The sequence below is a fragment of the Saccopteryx leptura genome, chromosome 1, assembly GCF_036850995.1.
Source record: "Saccopteryx leptura isolate mSacLep1 chromosome 1, mSacLep1_pri_phased_curated, whole genome shotgun sequence".
NCBI lineage: Eukaryota > Metazoa > Chordata > Mammalia > Chiroptera > Emballonuridae > Saccopteryx > Saccopteryx leptura.
In genome coordinates this window covers 351,395,994-351,421,234 of record NC_089503.1, presented here as the reverse complement: position 1 = coordinate 351,421,234, position 25,241 = coordinate 351,395,994, and the positions used below count along the sequence as shown (strand labels likewise).

The window sequence follows — 25,241 nt, the reverse complement described above, 5'->3', positions numbered from 1 at the left end:
TGTTTAGTAACATGTACACAACATAAAATTTGCTATTTTAGCCATTTTATTTTCTTAATTGAGCGGAAGGGAGATAGTAAGACAGACTCACACATGTGGCCCCATTGGGATCCACCCAGCAACCCCCATCTGGGGTTGATGCTCGAACCAACTAAGCCATCATGAGTGCCCCGGAAAGATGCTCAGACCAACAGAACCACTGGCTGCAAGAGTGGAAGAGGGAGAGAAGGGGTCTTGAGAGGGATGGAAAGAGAAGCAGATGGTCACTTCTCACGAGTGTACTGACTGGGGGTTGAACCCAGGACATCTGCACTCTGGCCGATGCTCTATCCACTGAGCTAACCAGCCAGGGCCCATATTCGCCATTTTTAAGTATATGATTCAATTTCATTTAGTACATTCACAGTATTGTACAACTGCCACCACTAACTTATAGAATTTTCTCATCGTCCTCAGTTGAAACTCTGTACCTATATTAAACAGTAACTCTCCATTACTTGAAGAATAAACCTAAATTTTCCTGTAAAGAAATCTGTCTGCAGATATAATCTTTATGTATATATTTCTTAATTTCACCCCAAGCTTCATGTCTATATTCTTCAGTTCTTATTCTCAGTTCTCCAGTTTCTAGGCCTTTGTTGGGCAAATTAGTCTATCCTCATGGGTGCATTCTCTTCAGTTTCTTGACTTATAGTCTTCTCCCCATTGCTAGATCAGTTATCAGTCTTCCAAACACATACAATCTTACCAAAATATTTTGGAATGTCTCATCTTTTGACAAATTCTCTCCCATACATTGTCCTTGTGATTTTATATCTTTTCCCCCCCATTTTATTTCATTTTCTTGGAGTTTTATGAGGCAGAAAGAATCATGTGATGTAGTCTATCAGATGTAATCGGAAGTCTAACATTAATTAATCTTAAAAGTCAACTGATTTAATCATTTTCAGTCCTGGTATAATTTTAGGAACATGTGAATTGATGGTAGAACACTATGTTCTTCCAGCTTTCTTGGATTCTAGACCTTGATAACATAAAGCCTTCTTACCCATTTAAGTAATTTCTCAAGCTTCTAAAGAGAAAGTTTTTCTGTAGTTCTAATGTAAAATAGTCACATTCTGATTTGATCCTTGGAAATAATTAGAACATGATTTTTACTCTCTTTCCTATCTCTTAGCGGATGGAAGCAAAGTATTTGCGGACAGCGTGATTCTGACTACCGGGACATTTCTGAGAGGCGTGATTGTAATTGGATTGGAGATGCATCCAGCAGGACGTTTAGGGGATCAGCCTTCCGTAGGGCTGGCTCAGACTCTAGAGAAGTTGGGGTTTGTGGTGGGAAGATTGAAGACTGGGACTCCACCCCGAATTGCCAAAGCATCCATTAATTTTAGCATTCTAAACAAGCAGACACCAGATAATCCATCCGTTCCATTTAGCTTTATTAACGAAACAGTGTGGATTAAGGTAAGATAATTTAGGAAAATCTGGCTTTACAGCTAAATATTGTCTGTTCACAGCAGGATATAGCCTAACCTTCCCTCTCTCCCTCCCTCCCTCGCTTCATTTCTCCCTCCCTCTCTCCCTACCTTTTTTCCTCTTTCTCTCTCTCTCTCTCTCTCTCTCTCATTTGGTAGCAATTCATTTTACATAACTATTACTTATAGTGGAAAAAAAATGATCTTTAAAAGGATTAGCTAATTTGGCCAATTGAGTAATTATTTTTCCATATGTTCTTAAATTTCATTACTTCAGTAACTTGGCCTATTTAAACTTGAAACAATCTCAGACATACAGAAAAGTTGTGAGAAAATTAAAAGAATCTCCTATAAACCACAAAAATTCACCCATCGTTAATATTTTGTCATATTTGTATCTCTCTAGAGGCATATATACAGTATAAATCAGTAGTATACACATTTATTCTTATTATTGTTTTTTATCTCAAACATTTGAGAGCAAGTTGCAAAGATCATGACCCTTTGCCTCTAAATACTTCAGTCTGTATCTCAACTAAGCACAGAAACATTCTTCTCTATAACCTTGATGCAGTGATGAAAGTTGCAGAATTGAACATTGATATGATAGTGTTATACAATATAAAGTCCATAATCAGATTTTGCTGATTGTCCCATTATTGTCCTTTATGCCAACCTTTTTTTCCACATTAAGGTCGTATATAGCATTTAATTATTTTATTTTTTTAATCTAAATCCGTTCTTCAGTCTTTCATGCTATATTTTTTAAGAATATAGGTTACTTTTACCTATATTTTGAATATTAAAAAAAAGTATATTATGTTTTTAGAATTAAGGACTAATACTTGATGGTCCTGGTTTGAGAGTGTTATCCTAATCAGTGGCTTCAAATATTCTGGGTTTTTTTGAAAAATCATTTTTATATATTTGCTGTGGAAAAATAAAACTTGTGATGAAACTTTCTTGGTATGTATATTTTAAAACATTTATTATAGCCTGGCCAGGTGGTGGCACCATGGATAAAGCGTCGGCCTGGGATGCGGAGAACCAGGTTCAAACCTGAGGTTCCCAGCTTGAGGACGGCTCATCCAGCTTGAGTGCAGGGTTGCTGGCTTGAGCCCAAGGGCGCTGGCTTGAGCAAGGTGTCACTGGCTCTGCTGCAGCCTCCTGATCCAGGCATATCTGAGAAGAAATCAACAAACTAAGGTGCCACAACTATGAGTCGATGTTTCTCATCTCCTTTCCTGTCAGTGTGTTCATCACCCAGCTTTAACAAATGATATTTTTGGGCAGTCTTGTTTTAGCTTTCCTGAACATTTGCTTCTTGCTGATTTTTTTCTTTCAGAATATAAAAGAAAGTTTATTTAGAAAGTCACAGAGGTAGTTAAAACCAAGTCAACACAATCAATTAAAAATTTAAATAAAGAAAGTCACAGAGGTAGGAGAAGTGAGTCATAAAAGAAATTGGCCCAGGAAATGAGCTACAGAGGCAAACAAGGGCCCTTGGGCCTTAGGAGAGAGGAGGATGAAGGTAATGCACCTGCGGGGGAAGGGACACGGGAAAGGCGGGAAAGGCGTGGCCTTGCTCCTGAGAGGGAGAGCACTCTCCTGGCTGAGTGTGTCAACAATCCCAGATCACATCATTTCACTTATAAATCCTTTGGTGTAAGTCTTCAACAGATAAAAACTTGTAAAAATTAACCACAATATTATTATCCACACCCAACAAAACATAATTTCTTTATTTTTTTTAAGGATTTTATTTATTGATTTTACAGACAAGATGAGGGCAGGGTAGTGAGAAGTATCAACTCATAGTTGCTTCACTTAAACTGTTCATTGCTTGCTTCTTGTGTGTGCCTTGACCCAGCAACCAAGGGTTTCGAACTGGAGCCCTGAGCATTCTGGGTCGATGATCTATCCACTGCACTACCACAGGCCAGGCAAAAGTTAATTTGCTTTTGCTTTTTTTTTTTTTTTGTGACATGGAGAGAGAGATAGAGAGAGGAACAAATAGGGACAGACAAGAAGGGAGAGAGATAGAAGCATCAGTTTTTCATTGCGACACCTTAGTTGTTCATTGATTGCTTTCTCATATGTGCCTTGACCTGGAGGGCTGCAGCAGACCGAGTGACCCCTTGCTCAAGTCAACGACCTTGAGCTCAAGCTAGCCTGCCTGCACTCAAGGCAGAGACCTTGGGGTCTCAAACCTGAATCCTCTGTGTCCCAGTCCAACACTCGACCCACTGCACCACTGCCTGGTCAGGCAAAAGATAATTTCTTCTTAACATTATCTAAATACTCAGTGTTCAGTTTTCCCTAGTTTTTCTTATTATTGTTTTAAAATATTTATTTAAAATTTGTACTGTTTATTTTCAATGTTTCTTTATAGTTGTTTTATTTTTGAACCAGGAACCAAAAAAGAATATCCATTCATTGGATGCTTTGCCTTATAATAGTTTCCACCCCTTCTTTTTTTGTTGTTTTTCTTTTCTTTTTTTCTTTTTTTTTTTTGACATATGTATGTGGAAGAAATAGTCATTTATACTCTAGATCCAGTATCCTCAATTTTTCTGATTTGATCCCACTGCTGGTGCCTTGAACTGTTTCTCCATTTTCTGTGTTTCCTCTAAACTAATAGATCTAGATAGAGCCTTGCTTAAATTTAGGTTCATCTTTTGGGTTGTTTTCGGCAAGACTATTCCATAAGTAATACTTGGCATTATGCATAGATTTAATGTCTGTAAAAGTAAGTGTGCAGTTTATTTGAATAAGAGGCATGCTAGTTGAGAAGCAAAAATGTTATAACTAATTCATGTGTTTTAGCCAGAAGATCAGCTGCCATGTTACCTGACTCACACCAACCCTAGAGTGGATGAGATTATCCTTGAGAACCTTCACCTTAATAGTCACATTAAGGAAACTACGAAGGGACCCCGGTAAGGGTCAACTATCACAGTTCAATTACTTTAAGGAATGTTGCCAATCCTTTTTTGTTTGTTTCACTCAATTTTTAAATATAATTATCCTGTTCTAGATACTGTCCCTCCATTGAATCAAAGGTTTTGCGTTTCCCAAACCGTCTACATCATGTTTGGTTGGAACCGGAAGGGATAGATTCTGACCTCGTCTACCCCCAAGGGTTATCTGTGACACTACCAGCTGAATTACAAGAGAAGATGATCACATGCATCAGAGGCTTGGAGAAAGCTAAAATGATCGAGCCAGGTAAAGAGAAGCACAGCCACTTTTCAGAATGAGCTCAGCATCACCTCAGCAGACAGTGAGAGCCTAGCTCCAGTCATGCTTGCTTTGAGTCTCAGAAAGCAAAGCCGCACGTCTGCACATTTCAATTAGTCTTTATTTTTAAAGAGCATTTAATGAAACGATAACCTTTGCATCTCTACCTTGATGCAAATTCTGCTATGTTTTTACTTATTTTGTACCATTTATTCATTGGTCAGGCTATGGTGTTCAGTATGATTACTTAGATCCACGTCAGATCAGTCCTTCTCTTGAGACTCAGCTGGTGCAACGGCTCTTCTTCGCGGGACAGATAAATGGCACTACTGGCTACGAGGAAGCTGCAGCTCAAGTAAGTGTTCAGATGCCAATGTAAACAGAAAGGGGCTATTGAACTGGCGTTCCTCCTTTTAACATTTGTTATGATAATTATGCAGATCTTAGATATAATTCCTAACTAATAGAAGACATTTCTGTTTCAGGGTATAGGATGATGGCTACTGTATACAACAGGATTAAAAAAGAAATACTTGTAGCTCAGTTGGTTAGACGGTGTTTCCCACATGGAAAGGTTGTGGGTTCAATCCCCAGCCAGGGCACACGTAATAGTCAACCAATAAATGAATAGATCAGCAGAACAACAAATCGATATTTCTTTCTCTCTCCCTCTCTCTAACATCAGTAAACTTTAAAAAATAAATTTTAATAAGTAAATCAAAAAACACTTGTGGCTTTATGACTCTTTCAAAATAATTTTATTGAAAATGATCATGCTTAATCAAGTGGTGGCGCAGTGGATAGCATGTCAGCCTGGGGTGCTGAGGACCCAGGTTCAAAACCCTGAGGTCGCTGGCTTGAGTGCAGGCTCATCCTCCTTGAGCACATGCTCACCAGCTTGAGCGCAGGGTCAGTGGCTTGAGTGTGGGATCATAGACATGGCCCTATGGTCGCTGGTCTGAGCCCAAGGTCGCTGGCTTGAGCAAGGGGTCACTGGTTTAGCTGGAGCACCCCAGTTAAGGCACATATGAGAAAGCAATCATTGAACAACTGAAATGAGGCAATTATGGGCTGATGCTTCTCATCTCCTCCTTCCTGTCTGTCCCTGTCTCTCCCTCTCTCTTTCTTGCTTAAAACAAGAAAAGGAAAGGGGAGCGTTTGGGGAGGGAGTGAGGGAGGGGAGAAGGAGGGAGAGAGGGAGAGAGGAAGAAAAGGAAGGAAGGAAGAGAGGGAGGGAGGAAAGAAAAAAGGGAGGGAGGGAGAGGAAGGAAGGAAGGAAGGAAGAGAGATAGATAGATCATGTTATTATTTCTTTTAAGTGGGAAGTTATATTTGTACTTGTAAGTGGGAAAAAAGTAGAAAAGTTTTTCAGGTGGATTTTTTTTCCCTTTTTATTTGTTTATTTATTTATTATTAATTTTAATGGGGTGACATTGATAAATAGGGTACATATGTTCAGAGAATACATCTCTAGGTTATTTTGATATATATTTTTTTACTACAAAAGAATTTATTTATTAATTTTAATGGGGTGACATTGATAAATCAGGGTACATATGTTCAGAGAAAACATCTCTAGGTTATTTTGACATTTGATTATGCTGCATTTCCATCACCCAAAGTCCAATTGTCTTCCGTCACCTTCTCTCTGGTTTTCTTTGTGCCCCTCCCATCCCCCAACCCCCTCTCTCTTCTCCCCCCCACCCCGTAACCCCCACACTCTTGTCCATGTCTCTGAGTCTCATTTTTATGTCCCACCTATGTATGGAATCATATAGTTCTTAGTTTTTTCTGATTTACTTATTTCGCTCAGTATAATGTTATCAAGGTCCATCCATGTTGTTGTAAATGATCCGATGTCGTCATTTCTTATGGCTGAGTAGTATTCCATAGTATATATGTACCAAAGCTTTTTAATCCACTCGTCCTCTGATGGACACTTGGGCTGTTTCCAGATCTTCACTATTGTGAACAATGCTGCCATAAACATTGGGGTGCATTTCTTCTTTTCAAACAGTGCTATGGTGTTCTTGGGGTATATTCCTAAAAGTGGTATAGCTGGGTCAAAAGGCAGTTCGATTTTTAATTTTTTGAGGAATCTCCATACTGTTTTTCCACAGTGGCTGCACCAGCCTGCATTCCCACCAGCAGTGCAGGAGGGTTCCCTTTTCTCCACATCCTTGCCAGCACTTATTCTGTGTTGTTTTGTTGATGAGCGTCATTCTGACTGGTGTGAGGTGATATCTCATTGTGGTTTTAATTTGCATTTCTCTAATGATTAGTGATGTTGAGCATTTTTTCATATGCCTATTGGCCATCTGTATGTCCTCTTTGGAGAAGTGTCTATTCATTTTTTTTGCCCATTTTTGGATTGGATTGTTTGTCTTCCTGGTGTTAAGTTTTACAAGTTCTTTATAAATTTTGGTTATTAACCCCTTATCAGACGCATTGTCAAATATATTCTCCCATTGTGTAGTTTGTCTTTTTGTTCTTATTGTCTTTAGCTGTGCAGAAGCTTTTTAGTTTGATATAGTCCCAATTGTTTATCCTGTCTTTTATTTCACTTCCCCGTGGAGACAAACCGACAAATATATTGCTGCGAGAGATGTCAGAGAGCTTACTGCCTATGTTTTCTTCTAAGGTGCTTATGGTTTTACGGCTTACATTTAAGTCTTTTATCCATTTTGAGTTTATTTTTGTGAATGGTGTAAGTTGGTGGTCTAGTTTCATTTTTTTGCAGGTAGCTGTCCAATTTTCCCAACACCATTTGTTGAAGAGGCTGTCTTTACTCCAATATATGTTCTTACCTCCTTTGTCAAATATCAGTTGTCCATAAAAGTATGGGTTTATTTCTGGGTTCTCAGTTCTGTTCAATTGATCTATATGCCTGTTCTTATGCCAGTACCAGGCTGTTTTGAGAACAATTGCCTTATAGTTTAACTTGATATCCGGAAGTGTGATACCTCCCACTTTATTCTTCCTTTTCAAGATTGCTGAGGCTATTCGTGTTCTCTTTTGGTTCCATATAAATTTTTGGAATATGTGTTATATATCTTTGAAGTAAGTCATTGGTATTTTAATTGGTATTGCATTGAATTTATAAATTGCGTTGGGTAATATAGATATTTTAATGATGTTTAATTTTCCTAACCATGAGCACGGTATATGCTTCCACTTGTTTGTATCTTCCCTGATTTCTTTTATCAATGTTTTATAATTTTCCGTGTACAAGTCTTTAATCTCCCTGGTTAAATTTATTCCTAGGTAATTTATTTTTTTGGTTGCAGTGGTAAAGGGGATTGATTCCTTAATTTCTTTTTCTGACAGTTCATTGTTAGTATATAAAAATGCCTTTGATTTCTGAGTGTTAATTTTATATCCTGCCACCTTGCTGAATTCATTTATCAGGTCTAGTAGTTTTTTGACTGCAACTTTAGGGTTTTCTATATACAATATCATATCATCTGCAAATAATGAAAGTTTTACTTCTTCTTTTCCAATTTGGATGCCTTTTATTTCTTTTTCTTGTCTGATTGCTGTAGCTATGACTTCCAGAACTATGTTGAATAAGAGTGGTGAAAGGGGGTACCTCTGCCTTGTTCCTGATCTTAAGGGGATTGCTTTTAATTTTTGCCCATTGAGTATGATGTTGGCTGTGGGTTTGTCATTGATGGCCTTTATCATGTGGAGGTATGTTCCCTGTATTCCCACTTTGCTGAGAGTTTTGATCATGAATGGGTGCTGGATTTTATCAAATGCATTTTCTGCATCTATTGAAATTATTATGTGGTTTTTCTCCTTCCTTTTGTTTATGTGATGAATCACATTGATTGATTTGTGAATATTGTACCAGGCTTGCCTCCCCAGAATAAATCCCACTTGATCATGGTGTATGATTTTTTTTCATATATTGCTGGATCCATTTTGCTAATATTTTGTTGAGGATTTTAGCATCTAAATTCATCAGGGATATTGGCCTATAATTTTTTTCTTTGTGTTGTCTTTGCCTGGTTTTTGAATCAGAATTATGCTCGCCTCATAAAAGGAGCTTGGAAGTCTCCCTTCCTCTTGAATTTTTTGAAATAGCTTGAGAAGGATAGGAGTTAGTTTTTTTTTGAATTCACTTGTGAAGCCATCAGGCCCAGGACTTTTCTTTGTTGGGAGTTTTTTGATAGCTGTTTCAATCTCATTTGTTGTAATTGGTCTGTTTAGGTTTTCTGATTCTTCCAGATTGATTTTTGGAAGATTATATGATTCAAGGAATTTGTCCATTTCACCTAGGTTGTCTAGTTTTTTGGCATACAGTTCTTCATAGTATTTCCTTACAATATTTTGTATTTCTGTTGTGGCAGTTGTTATTTCTCCACTCTCGTTTCTAATTTTATTTATTTGAGTCCTGTCTCTTTTTTTCTTGGTGAGTCTGGTTAAAGGTTCATCGATCTTGTTTACCTTTTCAAAGGACCAGCTCCTGGTTTCATTGACCCTCTGTATTGTTTCTTTAGCCTCTATGTCATTTATTTCAGCTCTGATCTTTATTATTTCCTTCTTTCTACTAGCTCTGGGCTTTACTTACTGTTCTTTTTCTAGTTCTTTTAGAAGTAGGGTCAAATTGTTTATTTGAGCTTTTTCTAACTTCTTGAGGTATGCCTGTAATGCTATGAACTTCCCTCTCAGGACTGCTTTTGCTGTGTCCCAAAAATTTTGAGTTGATGTATGCTTATTATCGTTCGTTTCTAGGAATTTTTAAATTTCTTCTTTGATCTCATCGTTTACCCATTCTTTACTTAATCACATGCTATTTAGTTTCCAAGTGTTTGAGTATTTTTCAGTTTTTCTGTTGTGGTTGATTTCTAGTTTCATGCCATTGTGATCAGAGAAAGTGCTCGATATGATTTTAATCTTCTTAAATTTGTTGAGACCACTTTTGTGCCCTAACATGTGGTCTGTTCTAGAGAATGTACCATGAGCACTTGAAAAGAATGTATATTCTGCTGCTTTAGGGTGAAAGGTTCTGAAGATATCTATTAAATTGAGTTGATCTAGTGTGTCCTTTAAGTCTGCTGTTTCTTTGTTAATTTTCTTTCTTGAGGATCTATCTAGTGATGTTAGTGGAGTATTGAAATCCCCTACTATTGTAGTATTGCTGTTGATCTCGCCCTTTAAATCCATCAAAGTCTGCTTTATATATTTAGGTGCTCCTATCTTAGATGCGTAGATATTTATAATGGTTATATCTTCCTGTTGGATTGCTCCCTTTATCATTATGTAGTGACCTTCTTTATCTCTTACTATAGTCTTTGTTTTAAAGTCCATTTTGTCTGATATAAGTATTGCTACCTCAGCTTTTTTTTTTATTTCCATTTACGTGAAATATTTTTTTCCATCCTTTTATCTTCAGTCTATATCAGGGGTCTCAAACTCGCGGCCCATGGGCCGCATGTGGCCCGCCGAACAATTTTGTGCGGCCCGCAGACTAATTCACGAAGTTCAAAATATTTTGGATAAAATTAAGTAAGCCTAGGGGCCTACTTGTATTTTTCCTTTCTCTAGCATCCTAGCTAGATATTAGCTTAGTTAACAGCAGTTGTGATGCGAACTACAGTTTCTGGTCGTTTTGTGACACTGAAAAGTGTTGCGTAACAGTTGCCTTTTGTAGACTTAGTGTGGCCCGCCAAATGGCTGTGATCTTGCTCTGCGGCCCACATGCTGAGTTGAGTTTGAGACCCCTGGTCTATGTGCATCTTTTGTTTTATGGTGTGTCTCTTGCAGACAGCATATGTATGGGTCCTGTTTTCTTATCCATGCAGCTACCCTATGTCTTTTGATTGGATGATTTAATCCATTTACATTTAAGGTTATTATTGATATGTAATTGTTTATTGCCATTTTATTCTCTAAAGCTGTATTCCTCCTTTGCTATATTCTTTTTCTCCTTTGATCTGTTTACAACAGGCCTCTTAGCATTTCTTGCAGCCTTGGTTTGGTTGTAGTGAATTCCTTGATTTTTTTTTTTTGTCTGGGAAGCTTTTTATTTCTCCTACAATTTTAAATGATAGCCTTGTTGGATAAAATAGTCTTGGTTGTAGGTTCTTGTTCTGCATTACTTTGAATATTTCTTGCCATTTCCTTCTGGCCTCCAGTGTTTCTGTTGAGAAGTCAGAAGTCATCCTTATAGGGGCTCCTGTGTAGGTGATAGTCTTTTTTTCTATAGCAGCTTTTAATATTTTCTCTTTATCACTTAGCTTTGGTATTTTAATTATGATGTGTCTTGGTGTAGATTTCTTTGGGTTTCTCTTTAATGGAGTTCTCTGTGCTTCTTGAACTTGTGAGATGTTTTCCTGCCTTAATTGAGGGAAGTTTTCAGCTATGATATGCTTGAACAAAGTCTCTATCCCTTGTTCTTTCTCTTCTTCTTCAGGAACCCCTATGATGTGGATGTTATTTCTCTTCATGTTGTCACAGAGCTCTCTTAGAGTTTCCTCAGACGTTTTGAGTCTCTTTTCTTTTTTCTGCTCTGCTTCCGTGCCTTTAGTCATCTTGTCCTCTAACTCGCTGATTCGATTCTCAGCTTCATCCATCCTGCTTTTAATTTCTTCTATTGTGTTCTTCATTTCTGATATTGTATTTGTCATTTCTGACTGATTCTTTTTTATTATTTCAATGTCCTTTTTTATATTTGCTATCTATTTAAGTGTTTGTAGTGACTATCTATTGTTCTAATATCTTTGAGCATTGTAACAATTGTTACTTTAAACTCTGCATCTGGTAATTTGGTTATATCTGACTCATTCAGGTCCTTTTCTGGGAATTTCTCTTGATTCATTTGTGTGGCATTTCTCTGCCTTTTCATTTTCTCTGTGTAAAAGAAGATTTTGGTCACTGGAGCCCACTGGGTGTGGCCTCTGTTCCCTAGGTGTGATCTGTCTGCATGCCTGCCACCCCCTCTGCTGTTGCTGCCTAGGGTGTTTGGGTATGGGCATTGCCGGTGCCTGCCCACTGGTGCTGTTGCTGTGGTTTCCACCTCTCCTTCACGGGAGTGGCTGTGATCACGTGCTTGGGTGTACAAGCCTCGGTGGCCTTGGCCTTTGCCCCGCCCCCGTGGTTGGCATTATGCTCAGCCCTGAGGGCAGTGGCGAGCACCTTTGCTCAGCTGCGGGTCTCCGCCTGATTCCGGGTTTTTGCCCCACCCTTGCAGGAGGAGCCCACTCATGGGACGGCTGCAAGCCTTGGCTCCAGAGGCTGGGTGGGACTGCGTGCCCATGCTCAGTAGCGGGACTCCACCTGTTCTGGCCTTTTGGCTCCACCCCCATGGGAGGAGCCAGCTTCCAAGTCAGGCCACAAGCGGGCGGGACAGAGCTATGCTCCTGCTCCCTTGCTCAAGGGCAGGTCTCTACCTTTTCCAGGGTTCCTGCCCTTCCCCCGCAGGCTGGATTGCAGGCGGCTGCAGCTGTGCTTGACCACTTTTGCACGCCCCCTCCTCCCCAGCTGGGCAAGACCAAGCTCACACCTGGGCCTCAGTGGTGTCCAGCAGGCTTCCGTCCTTGTCGACAGAACCGCACTTTCGTGTCCCGCCGCCGCCCTCCCTTGGGCAAGCCCTCAGCCGTGTGGGTGGGGGCACTGCAGCTCAGACCCTAAGACTCTCTACTGTAGACCCGAAAGCTCCCTCCTTCTAAGTGACTCTGCTCTGTGTACTGCGGGAGAGCTTGTTTGGCTGGCGTCCTGCTTCCCTTTGCTGGTATTGCTGTTTCCAGGGGAAATATTCACTTCAGATTTGGGGAGTGACTTGTCCCAGGGGTTAGGGTGGCTGTCTCCCAAAATTTTTCTCCCTGTGCCTCCTAGATTACACTGTCTTCCTGCTACTCCGGTCCTCTCCTCTCCCCCATCCCCTGGAGCCCCAGGTGAGTGGTTGTGAGAGAGGTTTTCTGCGTGGTCCCTTTAAGAAGAATTCTGGGTCTGAGAGAAATCAGTCTCTTTCTCACAAACAGTAGCCTGTCTTGTTTCCAGCTAAATACTGTCCGTACACCTCTTCTAGGCTCTGGGGCTGCAGGCTGGGGCTTTGTTCCTGGGATTCAGGACCCTCCCCTCTCTGCTAAACTCACTTCCCGCCACAGGAGTCTCTCCCGGCTGCTGTTTGCTCCCGGGAGCTGGGCAGCCCTCTCCGCGTTTCCACTTTTCCTACCAGTCTCAGTGTGGCTTCTTCAGTGTTCCTTGGTTGAAGAGTCCTCTTAGTTTAGTCCAAAGTTGGTTTTTCCAGATGATAGTTCTTAAAATTAGTTTGTAATCCACTTTGGTTCTGGGAGGTGGAAGTTGGTACGTCCACCTACTCCATCGCCATCTTTTCTTCTCCAGGTGGATTTTTAAGAAAAGATTCTATCTAGGCCTTTCAAGAATTTACTGTATTTGGAAAACAATGAGTTATAGCATATCTCTATTCTATTCTTTCTAGGTAGTGCCTCCTTTCTTCCTGCCCCATGTGATTTTTCTGGTAGTGCTCTGAATAGCAGAGCTCTTTGTTCACTTCATGATGGCCTTTTAAACATTTCAGTCCTCTTGTAGGGTGTGATAGCTGGAATCAACGCAAGTCTGCGGGTCAGACACAAGCCGCCTTTCATCGTCAGCCGAACAGAAGGCTACATAGGAGTCTTGATTGATGACCTCACCACACTGGGCACCAATGAACCATACCGAATGTTTACGAGCCGAGCGGAGTTCCGTTTGTCACTGCGCCCTGATAATGCTGACAGCCGCCTCACATTCCGAGGTAACTTTTCACAGAGTCTACCGACCAGGTTTGTTCTTGTCAGACCTCTCATGATATTCTCTCCTGCCCTCTTCTAGGATATAAGGAAGCTGGCTGTGTTTCCCAACAAAGGCATGAAAGAGCTTCTTGGATGAAGTCTTCTTTAGAAGAAGGCATTTCTATGCTAAAATCCATTGAGTTTTCAAGTTCCAAATGGAAAAAGTTAATCCCAGAGGCTTCTATAAGTATTAGTAGAAGTGAGCCTCTCAGGTAAGCATTTTTAATATAAACCTCTCACTTTTTACAGGAAAACAAGATCATTTCAGAGAGATGTTACTTATAGATTCTCTGCCTTCTCATTTTAAATGATGCTTACTTTTGACTGCTTTTCAAAATCCTTTAAATATAACTTACCTCTTTATTCAGTATTGAAAAATATGTATGATTCTACATGATTACTTATTTTATATAATTTTTTATGGCTCCCATTGAGTTTTTGTGGCTTTGCTAAGATATAGAGGGTACAAATTAAGAAATACAGTTATCCGGTTGCTTTTAGAAGTGTGGAACAGTTGCGGTGGTCTCATCTTACCTGTAAAGTATATAAAGGAAACTTCTTCGATTAAGCAGAGTGTTATAAATTCTTTGGACTTACTTGCTGAGTCCCTTGTTTCTTGAGGGGGTGTTATTTTTGTTTTATCATTCTCATATGTATCTATTGTCTCTAACCTGTCCAAGTGGTGTCTCTTTCATTAACAGCCAGGCATAACATGTCCTTGTTTGGCTTTCATCTCATCATGATACTATATTGTTTAGTACTTCTGTTCCCAAGGTCTTCTTTTCATGGGAATTTCACAAAGCACTGTCCTCTGTGTTGGAGGATGTTAAGCAGGTTTTCAGTTATAGTAGCAGTGATTATCAAAGAAGCTGCATTGGCCTGACCAGGTGGTGGCGCAGTGGATAGAGCGTCGGACTGGGATGCAGAGGACCCGGGTTCGGGACCCCGAGGTCGCCAGCTTGAGTGCGGGCTCATCTGGTTTGAGGAAAAGCCCACCAGCTTGAACCCAAGGTCGCTGGCTCCAGCAAGGGGTTACTCGATCTGCTGAAGGCCCGCGGTCAAGGCACATATGAGAAGGCAATCAATGAACAACTAAGGTGTTGCAACACGCAATGAAAAACTAATGATTGATGTTTCTCATCTCTCTCCATTTCTGTCTGTCCCTGTCTATCCCTCTCTCTGACTCACTCTCTGTCTCTGTAAAAAATAAATAAATAAATAAAGAAGCTGCATCGTAGTCACCCAAATCAGAGGATCTCATTCACAGGAATGAGAACCTGTATCACAAATAAGGGTGATGATATCTTCGTTTACCAGCTAAATTGCACCAAGAGGTGGTAGTAGTATAAACATGTTTATATTTATAATTCACTTAATTTTCAAGCTGTTTATTTGTTTGTTTAAATTTAGGAGAGTTCACATTATTTCAGGCTTTTACAGATATTTTATAACATTCTTTTTTTTTTTTAAGTTTTACTGATTTTAAAGAGAAAGAAGAGATTTGTTGTTCCACTTATTTATGCATTCACTGGCTGACTTTTTTATTTTTTTTAATTTTTCTTAAGTGAGAAGCAGGGAGGCAGTCTCCTGCATGTGCCCTAAAGGGATTCACCCAGCAAGCTCCCTTCCAGGCCATTGCCTGCCCATCTGGGCTGTTGCTCTGTTGCTCGGCAACCAAGCTATTTAAGTGCCTGAGTCAAGGTCATGGAGCCATCCTCAGCATCTGGGGCTAATTTGCTCCAACCAAGCTATGGCTGAGGGAGGAGGAGAGAGAGAGAGAGGAAAGGGAAATAGGAGGGGTGGAGAAGCAGATGGTTGCTTCTCCTGTGTGCCCTTACAAAAAATCAAACCTGGGACATCTGCACGATGAACCAACATTTTACCACTGAGCCAAACAACCAGGGCTGTTGTTCCAGTTATTTATGCATTCACTGGCTGATTCTTGTATGTTCCCTGACCAGGGATTAAACCCACTATCTTGATGTATCAAAATGAAGCTCTAACCAACTGAACTGCCCCACCAGGGCAACATTATGCTTGGTTTTGTTTAAATATTGCACTGTTTCAAATTTGTATAATTAGAATTTGCTTTAATGTGACTAATTAAAGCAGGGGAAGTGATTGCTTTCAGCTCAGTTTAAAATGCTAATTGCTGAGCCTCACCTGTGGTGGCGCAGTGGATAAAGCATTGACCTGGAATGCTGAAGTCGCCCATTTGAAACCCTAGGCTTTCTTGGTCAAGGCACATATGTGAAGCAACTATAAGTTGATGCTTTCTGCTCCTCCCTGCCACCTTTTTCTCTCTCTTCTTTCTAAAAAATTAATAAATAAAAGTCAATAAGTAAATAAAATGCTAATTGATGTTAAAAATATGTAAAAGAAGGATTTCAGTTTTGTATTTTTAGCAAACGTCATGAGTAGCTATTCTGTTAAGGTGATTAAAAAGGGGGGGTCCTGGGCCCTGGCCGGTTGGCTAAGCGGTGGAGCGTCGGCCTGGCATGCGGGGGACCCGGGTTCGATTCCCGGCCAGGGCACATAGGAGAAGCGCCCATTTGCTTCTCCACCCCCACCCCCTCCTTCCTCTCTGTCTCTCTCTTCCCCTCCCACAGCCAAGGCTCCATTGGAGCAAAGATGGCCCGGGCGCTGGGGATGGCTCCTTGGCCTCTGCCCCGGGCGCTGGAGTGGCTCTGGTCGCGGCACAGCGACTCCCCGGAGGGGCAGAGCATCGCCCCCTGGTGGGCAGAGCGTCGCCCCCTGGTGGGCGTGCCGGGTGGATCCCAGTCGGGCGCATGCGGGAGTCTGTCTGACTGTCTCTCCCCGTTTCCAGCTTCAGAAAAATACAAAAAAAAAAAAAAAAAAAAGGGGGGGGGGGTCCTGGCCGGTTGGCTCAGTGATGGAGCATCAGCCCCATGTGTGGACATCTCAGGTTCGATTCCCAGTCAGAGCACACAGAATTAGCCATCTGCTCTTCACCCCTTCCCTTCCTCCTTCTCTCTCTCTTACTCTCCCAGTGCCATGGCTCAATTGATTCAGAACATTGGCCCTGGATACTGAGGATGGCTCCATGGAGCCTCTGCCTAAGGTGCTAAAAATAGCTCAGTTGTAAGCATGGCCCTAGATAGAACATCAGCCCCAGACTGGGGGTTCCAGGTGGATCCCAGTCAAGGCACCTGCAGGAGTCTGTCTTTCTATCTCCCCTCCTCTCACTTGGAAAAGAAGAAAGAAAAGTAATTTGGCCAAATATTTTTCTTTTTAATTCAAGTCTTTCCCTTCAGGAGGAAGCACAGTCCCAGTCCCTGTATTTGATTTTAGTAGAATATTTACAGGTTAGCATTTAGCCTCTTGAAATAAACTTACGTTTTCATTTCTTTTTTTTCCTTTATTTTTTAATTGACTCTATTGGGGTTGTTTTTCTTTTTTAAAAACAATTTTATATTTTGGTTTTAATTGACATTCAGTATCCTAAACAAACTCACTTTATCAATGCCTAGATATATACAGCTAAAAAGGTAGAAAGTTGGTCGAGATACACTGACTGCTTTCACTGCGGACATGCCAGGCTCTGTGCTAAGCACTGACGAGTTGAACAGGCATCTTACCCAGAGGGATAGGTACATGCATGTGCACACTCGTTTCCTGTCGGGGTTATAGGAGACCCATTGATGTGTTAGGTAGCTGAAGTTCTCTTGTCTTCTCCCCAAGTGTGAGACTTGTCCTTTCTGTGCCAGACTCCTGAACCCTGCGGCTTAGGCTTGATTCAAAGAACGTCTTGAAGTCTGGAACCGAGAACAACTCCAAGCCTCGTAAACAAATGATTTAAGATTGTTTTATAAACTAGATAGTTAAGGACTTTTCTTCAAGGTCATATTCTGCTAGATTCCAAGGTGACTTTTTGGTTAGTCATTAGGAGGTGTGTTCCAGTATGTTCTATAATTTCTGAAATCGACAACCATCACCCTTTTGGAGTTAGGGTTCTGTGGTTTTAATGTAGCTTATCTGGTGAGGCCTCTGTAATTAATTATATCTAGTTCCTTGTGGAGAGAGAATTTCTAGATCTTCTTAGAGCAGGCCTTCTAAGAGATAGATGAGTCAGACATCTGCACAGGTTGTGATAATGCACAACTGTGATAATACAATGAGCTATAAAGAAGGTCAGTGTGAGCCCTGGGAGGACTTGGGACCCTGGATGGGCAGATCTGACTTTCTGTTGACTTGATAATAATTGGTTTAAGTGGTTTAATTGGTTTTGGGTGGAAAGAATCGATCAAAAAAGCAATCTATTAAATAAGAGGGAAAGACGAAAGTTAGTAAATAAAAAAATGTAAGGAGACTACAGATCACTGAGGCCTCGAGGCAACCAAACAAAGTAAGAGGGAAACTGCAGAATACTTTGCAGTCTTGGAGCAAACCAGAGACCTTCAGCTGGTCTGAGCGAGCAAGGAGACTCATTCACAGAACATGCGCTTAAATGGCTGTGGCTTAGGTGTAAATTCTTAGGAAGCTCAATCAAACCCTTGTTATCAGAGGAGATTCCATCCTTACAAGAAAGGAGGACAAATGGATTACAGCAGTAAACCTTTACCAACAACTCATTTCTCAGGATACAGGAAGGGAGTTGGCAAGAATCACACAGGTGTCACTGAGGTTCTGCTATGTTGCAGAGGCTGCTGCATTTGTTCACTGTACTTGGAAAAAATAGGTATCTTTTGATATTTATTCTGACATTATTATTTCTAAGGAATCCTGTTCTTGATCTGTCTTATATTGTATGCACTCCTATGTTAATGAAATGCTTGTGTGCCTGCAGTGCCCTAGATGTTCTCAAGTATGAAGAAGTTGACATGGAATTACTGGCTAAGGCTGTTCCAGAACCCTTGAAGAAATACACTAAATGCCGAGAGCTAGCTGAAAGACTGAAAATAGAAGGTAGAAAATATATTTGTTACTTAAGATGCCTATATACTCTCTTTTCAATTTGTACAAACTATGAATGGACAGCAGTTCCATTTAGAGCTCTAGTTTGCCTGACCATGCCGTGGCTCAGTGGATAGAGCATCGGCCTGGGCTGCAGAGTTCCCAGGTTCAAAACCCTGAGGTCGCCATCTTGAGCACAGGCTCATCTGCTTGAGCAGAGGCTCACCAGCTGAAGCACAGGGTCGCTGGCTTGAGCATGGGATCGTAGACATGACCCCATGGTCGCTGGCTGGAAGCCCAAGATCACTGGCTTGAGCTCTGGGTCGCTGGCTTGAGCAAGGGATTACTGGCTCGGCTGGAGCCACTCTCTCAAGGCACATATGAGAAGGCAATGAACAACTAAGATGCTGCATAAAGTACTGATGCCTCTTGTCTCTCTCCCTTCCTCTCTGTCCTGCACCCTCTTGTAAAAAAGATATAGCTCTTTTGTAAGAGGAGACATTTTTATCATACAATCAGCATAGTCTTAGGCAGTTTGAGGAACTGCTACTATAAAGCTTTTGTTTAAAAAAAAGAACTTTTTTTTTCCTTGATCTTTTTGCATTTTCCCCATATGATGTTCTAATACAGTCATCCGTCGCTGTATCGTGGTTCACTTTTTGCTCTCTCACTGCATCACGGACTTTTAAATTGTATATATCTTATTTTGTGTTGTGGTTTTTCGCCATACCGTGGGATTTTGCAGTATATAGGAATTTTTATATATTTATTATTTTAATTATTTTTGCAGCAAAATAAGTGTAGGAAAGGTTAATAACAGTGTGGGAAAGGTTTATAATAGTGTTGGGTGGGTATATAAAGCCTTAAAATATATATAAACAAAAAAATAAATATAAGGTCGCTACTTAGAGGATTTTCGCCTATTGCAGGGTGTTCTGGAACCTGACCCCCACGATTGACATGGGACCACTATAATGAGAAAAATAATACCATGTTTAGCTTTGACATTATATGGAATACTCCACCATTATCAGGTACTTATGTGTATCAGGCAGAGAAGCTCAGTGTCTGCCCTGCACATCATAGCACACGGAACCCTCTCACTGTGGGTCAGTGCACTGACCATCAGAGCCACAGGTGACTTTGGTAGTTTCACTGAATTATTTTTTAAAGTGTTTCATTATGAAAAGTTCAAATATTAAATTGAAAATGAAAATAAGATCAGCTTCTGTATTTTGATAAGATGTATTTTTCTGTGGTGGAAAGTTATGTGGAGAAAAGGCAGGAAACAAAATGAGATGGAGAGAAAAGAGAAAAGTTGGATGATGATGTACTGTTCAAACAGAAAGGGACTTTAAGCTCCTTGGGGCCCAGTGAAGGTATAAGAATGCTATATTCCTTCTAGCAGTAGCATTTTCTGTCAGCTCCAGAGCTGTCACCTGCAATGCGTTGGCTGCATTCTTAGGATGACCCGAGTGCCGCCTGCCATCTTTCCATGCAAGTTGATGAGAGTCTAGCAACAGCCTGACCAGGCGGTGGTGCAGTGGATAGAGTGTCGGACTGGGCACAGAGGACCCAGGTTCAAAACTCCGATTTCACCAGCTTGAGCGCAGGGTTGCTGGCTTAAGCATAGTATCATGGACATGACCTCATGGTCACTGGCTTGAGCCCAAATGTCACTGGCTTGAAGCCCAAGGTCACTGGCTTAAGCGAGGGGTCACTCGCTCTGCTGTAGCCGCCTGGTTAAGGCACATAAGAGAAAGCAATCAATGAACAACTAAAATGCCTCAGCGAAGATTTGATGCTTCTTATCTCCTGTCTGTCCCTATCTGTACCTCGCTCTGTCTCTGACACACACACACACACACACACACACACACACACACACACACACAAAGTGTAGCAACAAAAGGAAACCCACCTAGACTTATAATCACTTTCAAATGACCACATACTAGTAGTAAACTAATGTGTAAGACATAATGTTTTCCTTTTATTTCAATATCATGATTTCTCTGTTAAATAATAACTTATTGAACGTTTAGGCTTTTAGCACCTGGATATAGGTGATTATATTGTATAGTTTAAGTTTGTTTGGAATTTAATTTGTCCAGTAAATAATCAGGTTCAGGTTAGAATAATCCAGAATAATTAACTTGTTTGTTGATAAAGACTCTAATTTATATCCAGGGCTTAAAAGAAACCTCACTAGGTTAAAACATAACACTTATCAGTGGTTTTCAAATTACTTCACCCATCCTCCACTAGACAGTAATATGTCCTGGATGGCAATCAGTTTCACAGTCTTTGTATTATCTAATGTTTTGCTATACACGTATTTGAAAGATTAAATAAATATACTTTTAACCCCTATGTTATCTTAGTTATATTTCATGATTCCCTGCTGATTCTTTCATGAGTCATAAATTTATATTACAATTCTTTGTACTAGATTGTTGTATTACAGTGTTGCATTAAGCCCTTTGCATGCATTGTTTCATTTGATACCATTATAACTGTCCTGTGAAGGACAGGCATTAGCATTAATATCTTAATTTTACAGATAAATGGTAACTGGCCCAAGAACACACAACTGGTAAGCGGTAGAGCTGGGAATTGAACCTAGCTTGTCTGGCTGTAAGGCCTGTGTACTTCACAACTCTCTTTGTTGCCATAAAGACCATTAGAAGTAATCTAGGTCAGCCCTTAAAATTTCTGGTTAAAGAACCCGAGGCCCAGAAGGATAAGGACATGCCCATGGTCAGAGGGTAATTTATTGGTAGAGCCAGGCTCAGAGCTGAGATTTTCTGGCTGCCAGGCAAGTAATGGAAGCCGGTGCTACCAGAACCTTTAGGGAAGACTGGTTTTCTTAAACAGGATGGAAAGACCACCTCAATTTAGGTTTTAAAACAGGTTTTGAATTTATTTTTCTAAGAACAGAAGGCTTTAATCATAAATAATGACTGAATTCTCTTCCTTAACTTTACTTCTGAATAAAGCCTGAAATAAATTATGTGTTATCACTGATGAGCTTTAAACTTTAAAATTGTAGCTTTATATGTCCATACTTCAGAAACCATTTTCTTGAAGAAACATCTGATTATTAGGACTTAGATTTCAAACCCACAGCCTACTGAGGGATGCTCCACCAAAATTTGCACTGAGACTCTGGCAGGTTGGCTCAGTGAATAGAGCATCACCTTGGCGTACAGACGTCCCATGTTCGATCCCCAGGCAGGGCACACATGAGAAGTGACCATCTTCTTCTCTCCCCTCCATCACCCTCTTCTCTCTCTCCCTCTCTCTATCAGTGGCTTGATTGGTTCGAGCATCGGACTCAGTTGCTCAGGGCAGCTTGGTTGGTCCGAGTGTTGGCCTCAGGCGCTGAGGATAGCCCAGTTGATTCGAGCATCAGCCCCAGACAGGGGTTTCCTGGTGGATCCCGGTCAGAGCACATGTGGGAGTCTGTCTCTCACTTTAAAAAAAGAAAAAAAATTACACTGAGAAGGAACACAATTTCCTTTTAATTTTCCAAAATTTTCAAATGAAAAGGACATGCAGTAAACTACCAGACAGAACGTTGTAGTTAATTTTAAGATACTCCCTGTTTTTATTTTAGCCTCAGTTTCCTCATCTGGGTAAGGGAACAGGCACCCTACCTAGCTCATGGTGTTGAGATAAGTGTTGAGTGAGATAATGTAGAAAAAGCTCTTTGTAAACTGTAAAAAGCTATACAAATGTAAGTTGTTAAATATAACTTAAGTATCATAATTTTGTTCACCAGCCACTTATGAATCAGCATTATTCTATCAACAAGAAGAAATAAAGAACATTCAGCGAGATGAAGCTCTCCAGCTGCCGAAAGACCTGGATTATTTGACTCTCAGGGATGTGTCTTTGTCCTCTGAAGTTCGTGAGAAGCTACATTTCAGTCGCCCACAGACAGTAAGAAAATAGACAGTGGATAGGAAGAGCATATAAATTAAGAGCCGGTGGTTTAATTTTTTAAACCTGGAATAATCATGGCCACATAACTAATATTTTATTTTATCATAAAGAATTGAACCTGTTATTTTTAATATCTCTTTCTATGACAGGCATCAATATATTTTTATGAGATGAAAAAACTTAATCTAAATAAATAACCAAAAGTCAAGAATTGGGTTGGTTATAATTAAGTGATTTTCAAATTACTACTCAGATCCCTCTCTAAGGGCTCCATAGTGTGACCTTGGGAGCTACTGGGAGAAAGAGAGGAGCTGAAGAGGTCCCCTGCCCATGCTTTAGCCTGAGTGTGTGTGTGTATGCACATTGCGTGTGTGCACCTGTAATGCGCACACGCTCGCATACAATTGTAAACATCTATATAAAACTTTATATTGTATAGTATTGAACTTCTACTAAATAGTTAAAGACTGATATGCTTTATTGATTGATTCTAACATGTACATTTTCACATCTCTGAAACTGGGTGGTACCTTTAAAGTTGGTGGTGTCTCATCATTTAATGAGTGGGGGGGGTTGTTTTTCTTTTTTTAGTGGCTGTGGTTCATAAAATAAAGAAATATTTAACAAAAATCTGTTCTGTACAAATTTTTAAATAATTTTAATTTTTATTATTTAAGTGGAGGAGTGATTTCCTCAATATAATTTGGTGTTCTTAGCAGTGGTCATCATGGAAAATAGGCAAACAAGCCTTAAACTTTATAACCCTATGTATACTATTCGTTTTGGGTTGTGTTTTTATGCATAGTTATAAGCTGCCCTGCCCGAAATATGGCCACTAGCCAAGTAGACCATTTGCATTAATTAAAATTAAATTAAATTTAAAATTAAATCTCTCTGTCATATTAACCACCTTTCAGGTGCTCATAGTCACATATGGCTAGTGGCTAACATGTTGGACAGTGCGTTGTTGCAGTGCAAACGTGACAGAAAATTTCTGGTATCACAGAAAGTTCAGTTGGACAGCACTGGCCATCAAATTCTCAACCTTTTATCCACAGTTCTCAGATGCAAAAAGGTCCAGTGTTTGCTGTAGACTCATTTGGTGGTTAAATTTACCTGAACTGGCATGAAGCTATTTAGTCCTTACACCACTTAAAGTTAATATTCATATATTTCACTGTAAAAAATACAATACAGAAATATTAATTATAGGGTGCTGCCCAACACTTCTAGGGATGCTGCATTAGTTTAATGAAAAGAAAAAGTAGGCACCCTAACATCTGTTAGTTATATGATCTTGAATAAATCATTTTTTTAATACTTTTTATTTTTATTGATTTTAAAGAGAGAGGAAGGAGGGGAGAGAGAGAAAAAGAAACATCAATTTGTTGTTCCACTTATTTGTGCATTCACTGGTTGATTGCTATATGTGCCCTGTCAGGGATAGTACCCGCAACCTTGCCATATCAGGACGACACTCTAACCAACTGGCCTACCCTGCCAGGGCAGAGCAACTCATTTAAGTTTCTATAAGCCTCATATTTCGCAGGTCAAGAAAAAAATGAACATATTAATAATCACATGTCCTTTATCTACTTTATAGTTAATTAGAAAAGCATTAAGATAATACTTTTGAAAATATTTTATAAACTATAATATACAAATTGTTCTTGGGAGATAATTTATCTTTAACAAACGTTATTTGAATAATGCTGGCATTTATGTTTCTTTTGTGGTTTTAATTCATAGATTGGGGCTGCTAGTCGCATACCTGGAGTGACACCTGCTGCCATCGTCAATCTGCTCAGATTTGTGAAGACCACTCAGCACAGACACGCAGCTGTGAATGAGCTGCCCAGAACTGATCAAAGCTCGTGTAATACCGACCAGCTTGAAGAGAGACGGTTATAGCTTTTTATTTGTAGAAGACTTTTAAACAACGTAAGAGTGTAGATAGAAGACAAGAAGTGTTTTTATTAAGCACCTGTTAAAATAACCTTATTAGTTATTAAGGCTTTGTCATTAATTTATGAAGAAGACAGAGATTATCATTGTGCTTTTTTGTATATCTGAAAAAAATGGTTATAATCTGTTAATTTATACTCTTTCTCTCAGGTGCTCTAATATAATGAGCCTGTTGATACAACTTTGTGCAAAGTTCATTCAAGAGAGATATAGTGGACCTGAAACTAAAGCTTGGAAAAAAATCTTTGCTTCAGATTTGCCTACTCAGAAGGACTTTTTCCATTAAATGTACCACATTAAAATTCTTTCAGCCCTGGCCGGTTGGCTCAGTGGTAAAGCGTCGGCCTGGCATGCAGGAGTCCCGGGTTCAATTCCCAGCCAGGGCACACAGGAGAGGTGCCCATCTGCTTCTCCACCCCTCCCCCTCTCCTTCCTCTCTGTCTCTCTCTTCCCCTCCCGCAGCCAAGGCTCCATTGGAGCAAGGATGGCCCGGGTGCTGAGGATGGCTCTATGGCCTCTGCCTCAGGCGCTAGAATGGCTCTGATTGCAACAGAGCGACGCCCCAGATGGGCAGAGCATCACCCCCTGGTGGGCATGCCGGGTGGGTCCCGGTCAGGCACATGCAGGAGTCTGTCTGACTGCCCCCCCATTTCCAACTTCAGAAAAATACCGAAAAAAAGAAAAAAAAATTCTTATCTTTCAACTTGTTTTGAAAGCCTTCTTGGTTATTCTAGGTTCAGAGGCAGTTTCAGAGCCCTTAAATCTTAGGGCTAAAACACTGAAACTGTACAGCAGTATCCAGAATCATTCAGCTGATATCCAGTATTGGAGTGTATGGAGGGTGAAAGTTGAGTTCTAAGATTTCTGCAGGACATCCTCAGTAGTAATTGTCTTTGAA

The 25,241-nt window shown here is 40.3% G+C and overlaps 1 protein-coding gene across 1 annotated transcript in view; it reads left to right on the top strand.

Moving 5' to 3' along the window:
* The window catches only part of MTO1 (mitochondrial tRNA translation optimization 1), a 32,963-nt gene extending 8,154 nt beyond the window's left edge, over positions 1-24,809 (top strand). The window contains exons 4-12 of the mRNA XM_066359024.1: positions 1,178-1,467; positions 4,305-4,417; positions 4,516-4,706; positions 4,943-5,073; positions 13,275-13,479; positions 13,557-13,728; positions 18,324-18,442; positions 22,215-22,375; positions 24,128-24,809. Coding sequence (XP_066215121.1) covers positions 1,178-1,467; positions 4,305-4,417; positions 4,516-4,706; positions 4,943-5,073; positions 13,275-13,479; positions 13,557-13,728; positions 18,324-18,442; positions 22,215-22,375; positions 24,128-24,289 — 1,544 coding nt within the window. The 3' untranslated portion in view covers positions 24,290-24,809. The remainder of the gene's footprint in view (positions 1-1,177; positions 1,468-4,304; positions 4,418-4,515; positions 4,707-4,942; positions 5,074-13,274; positions 13,480-13,556; positions 13,729-18,323; positions 18,443-22,214; positions 22,376-24,127) is intronic.
* The last annotated feature ends 432 nt before the right edge of the window (positions 24,810-25,241 follow it).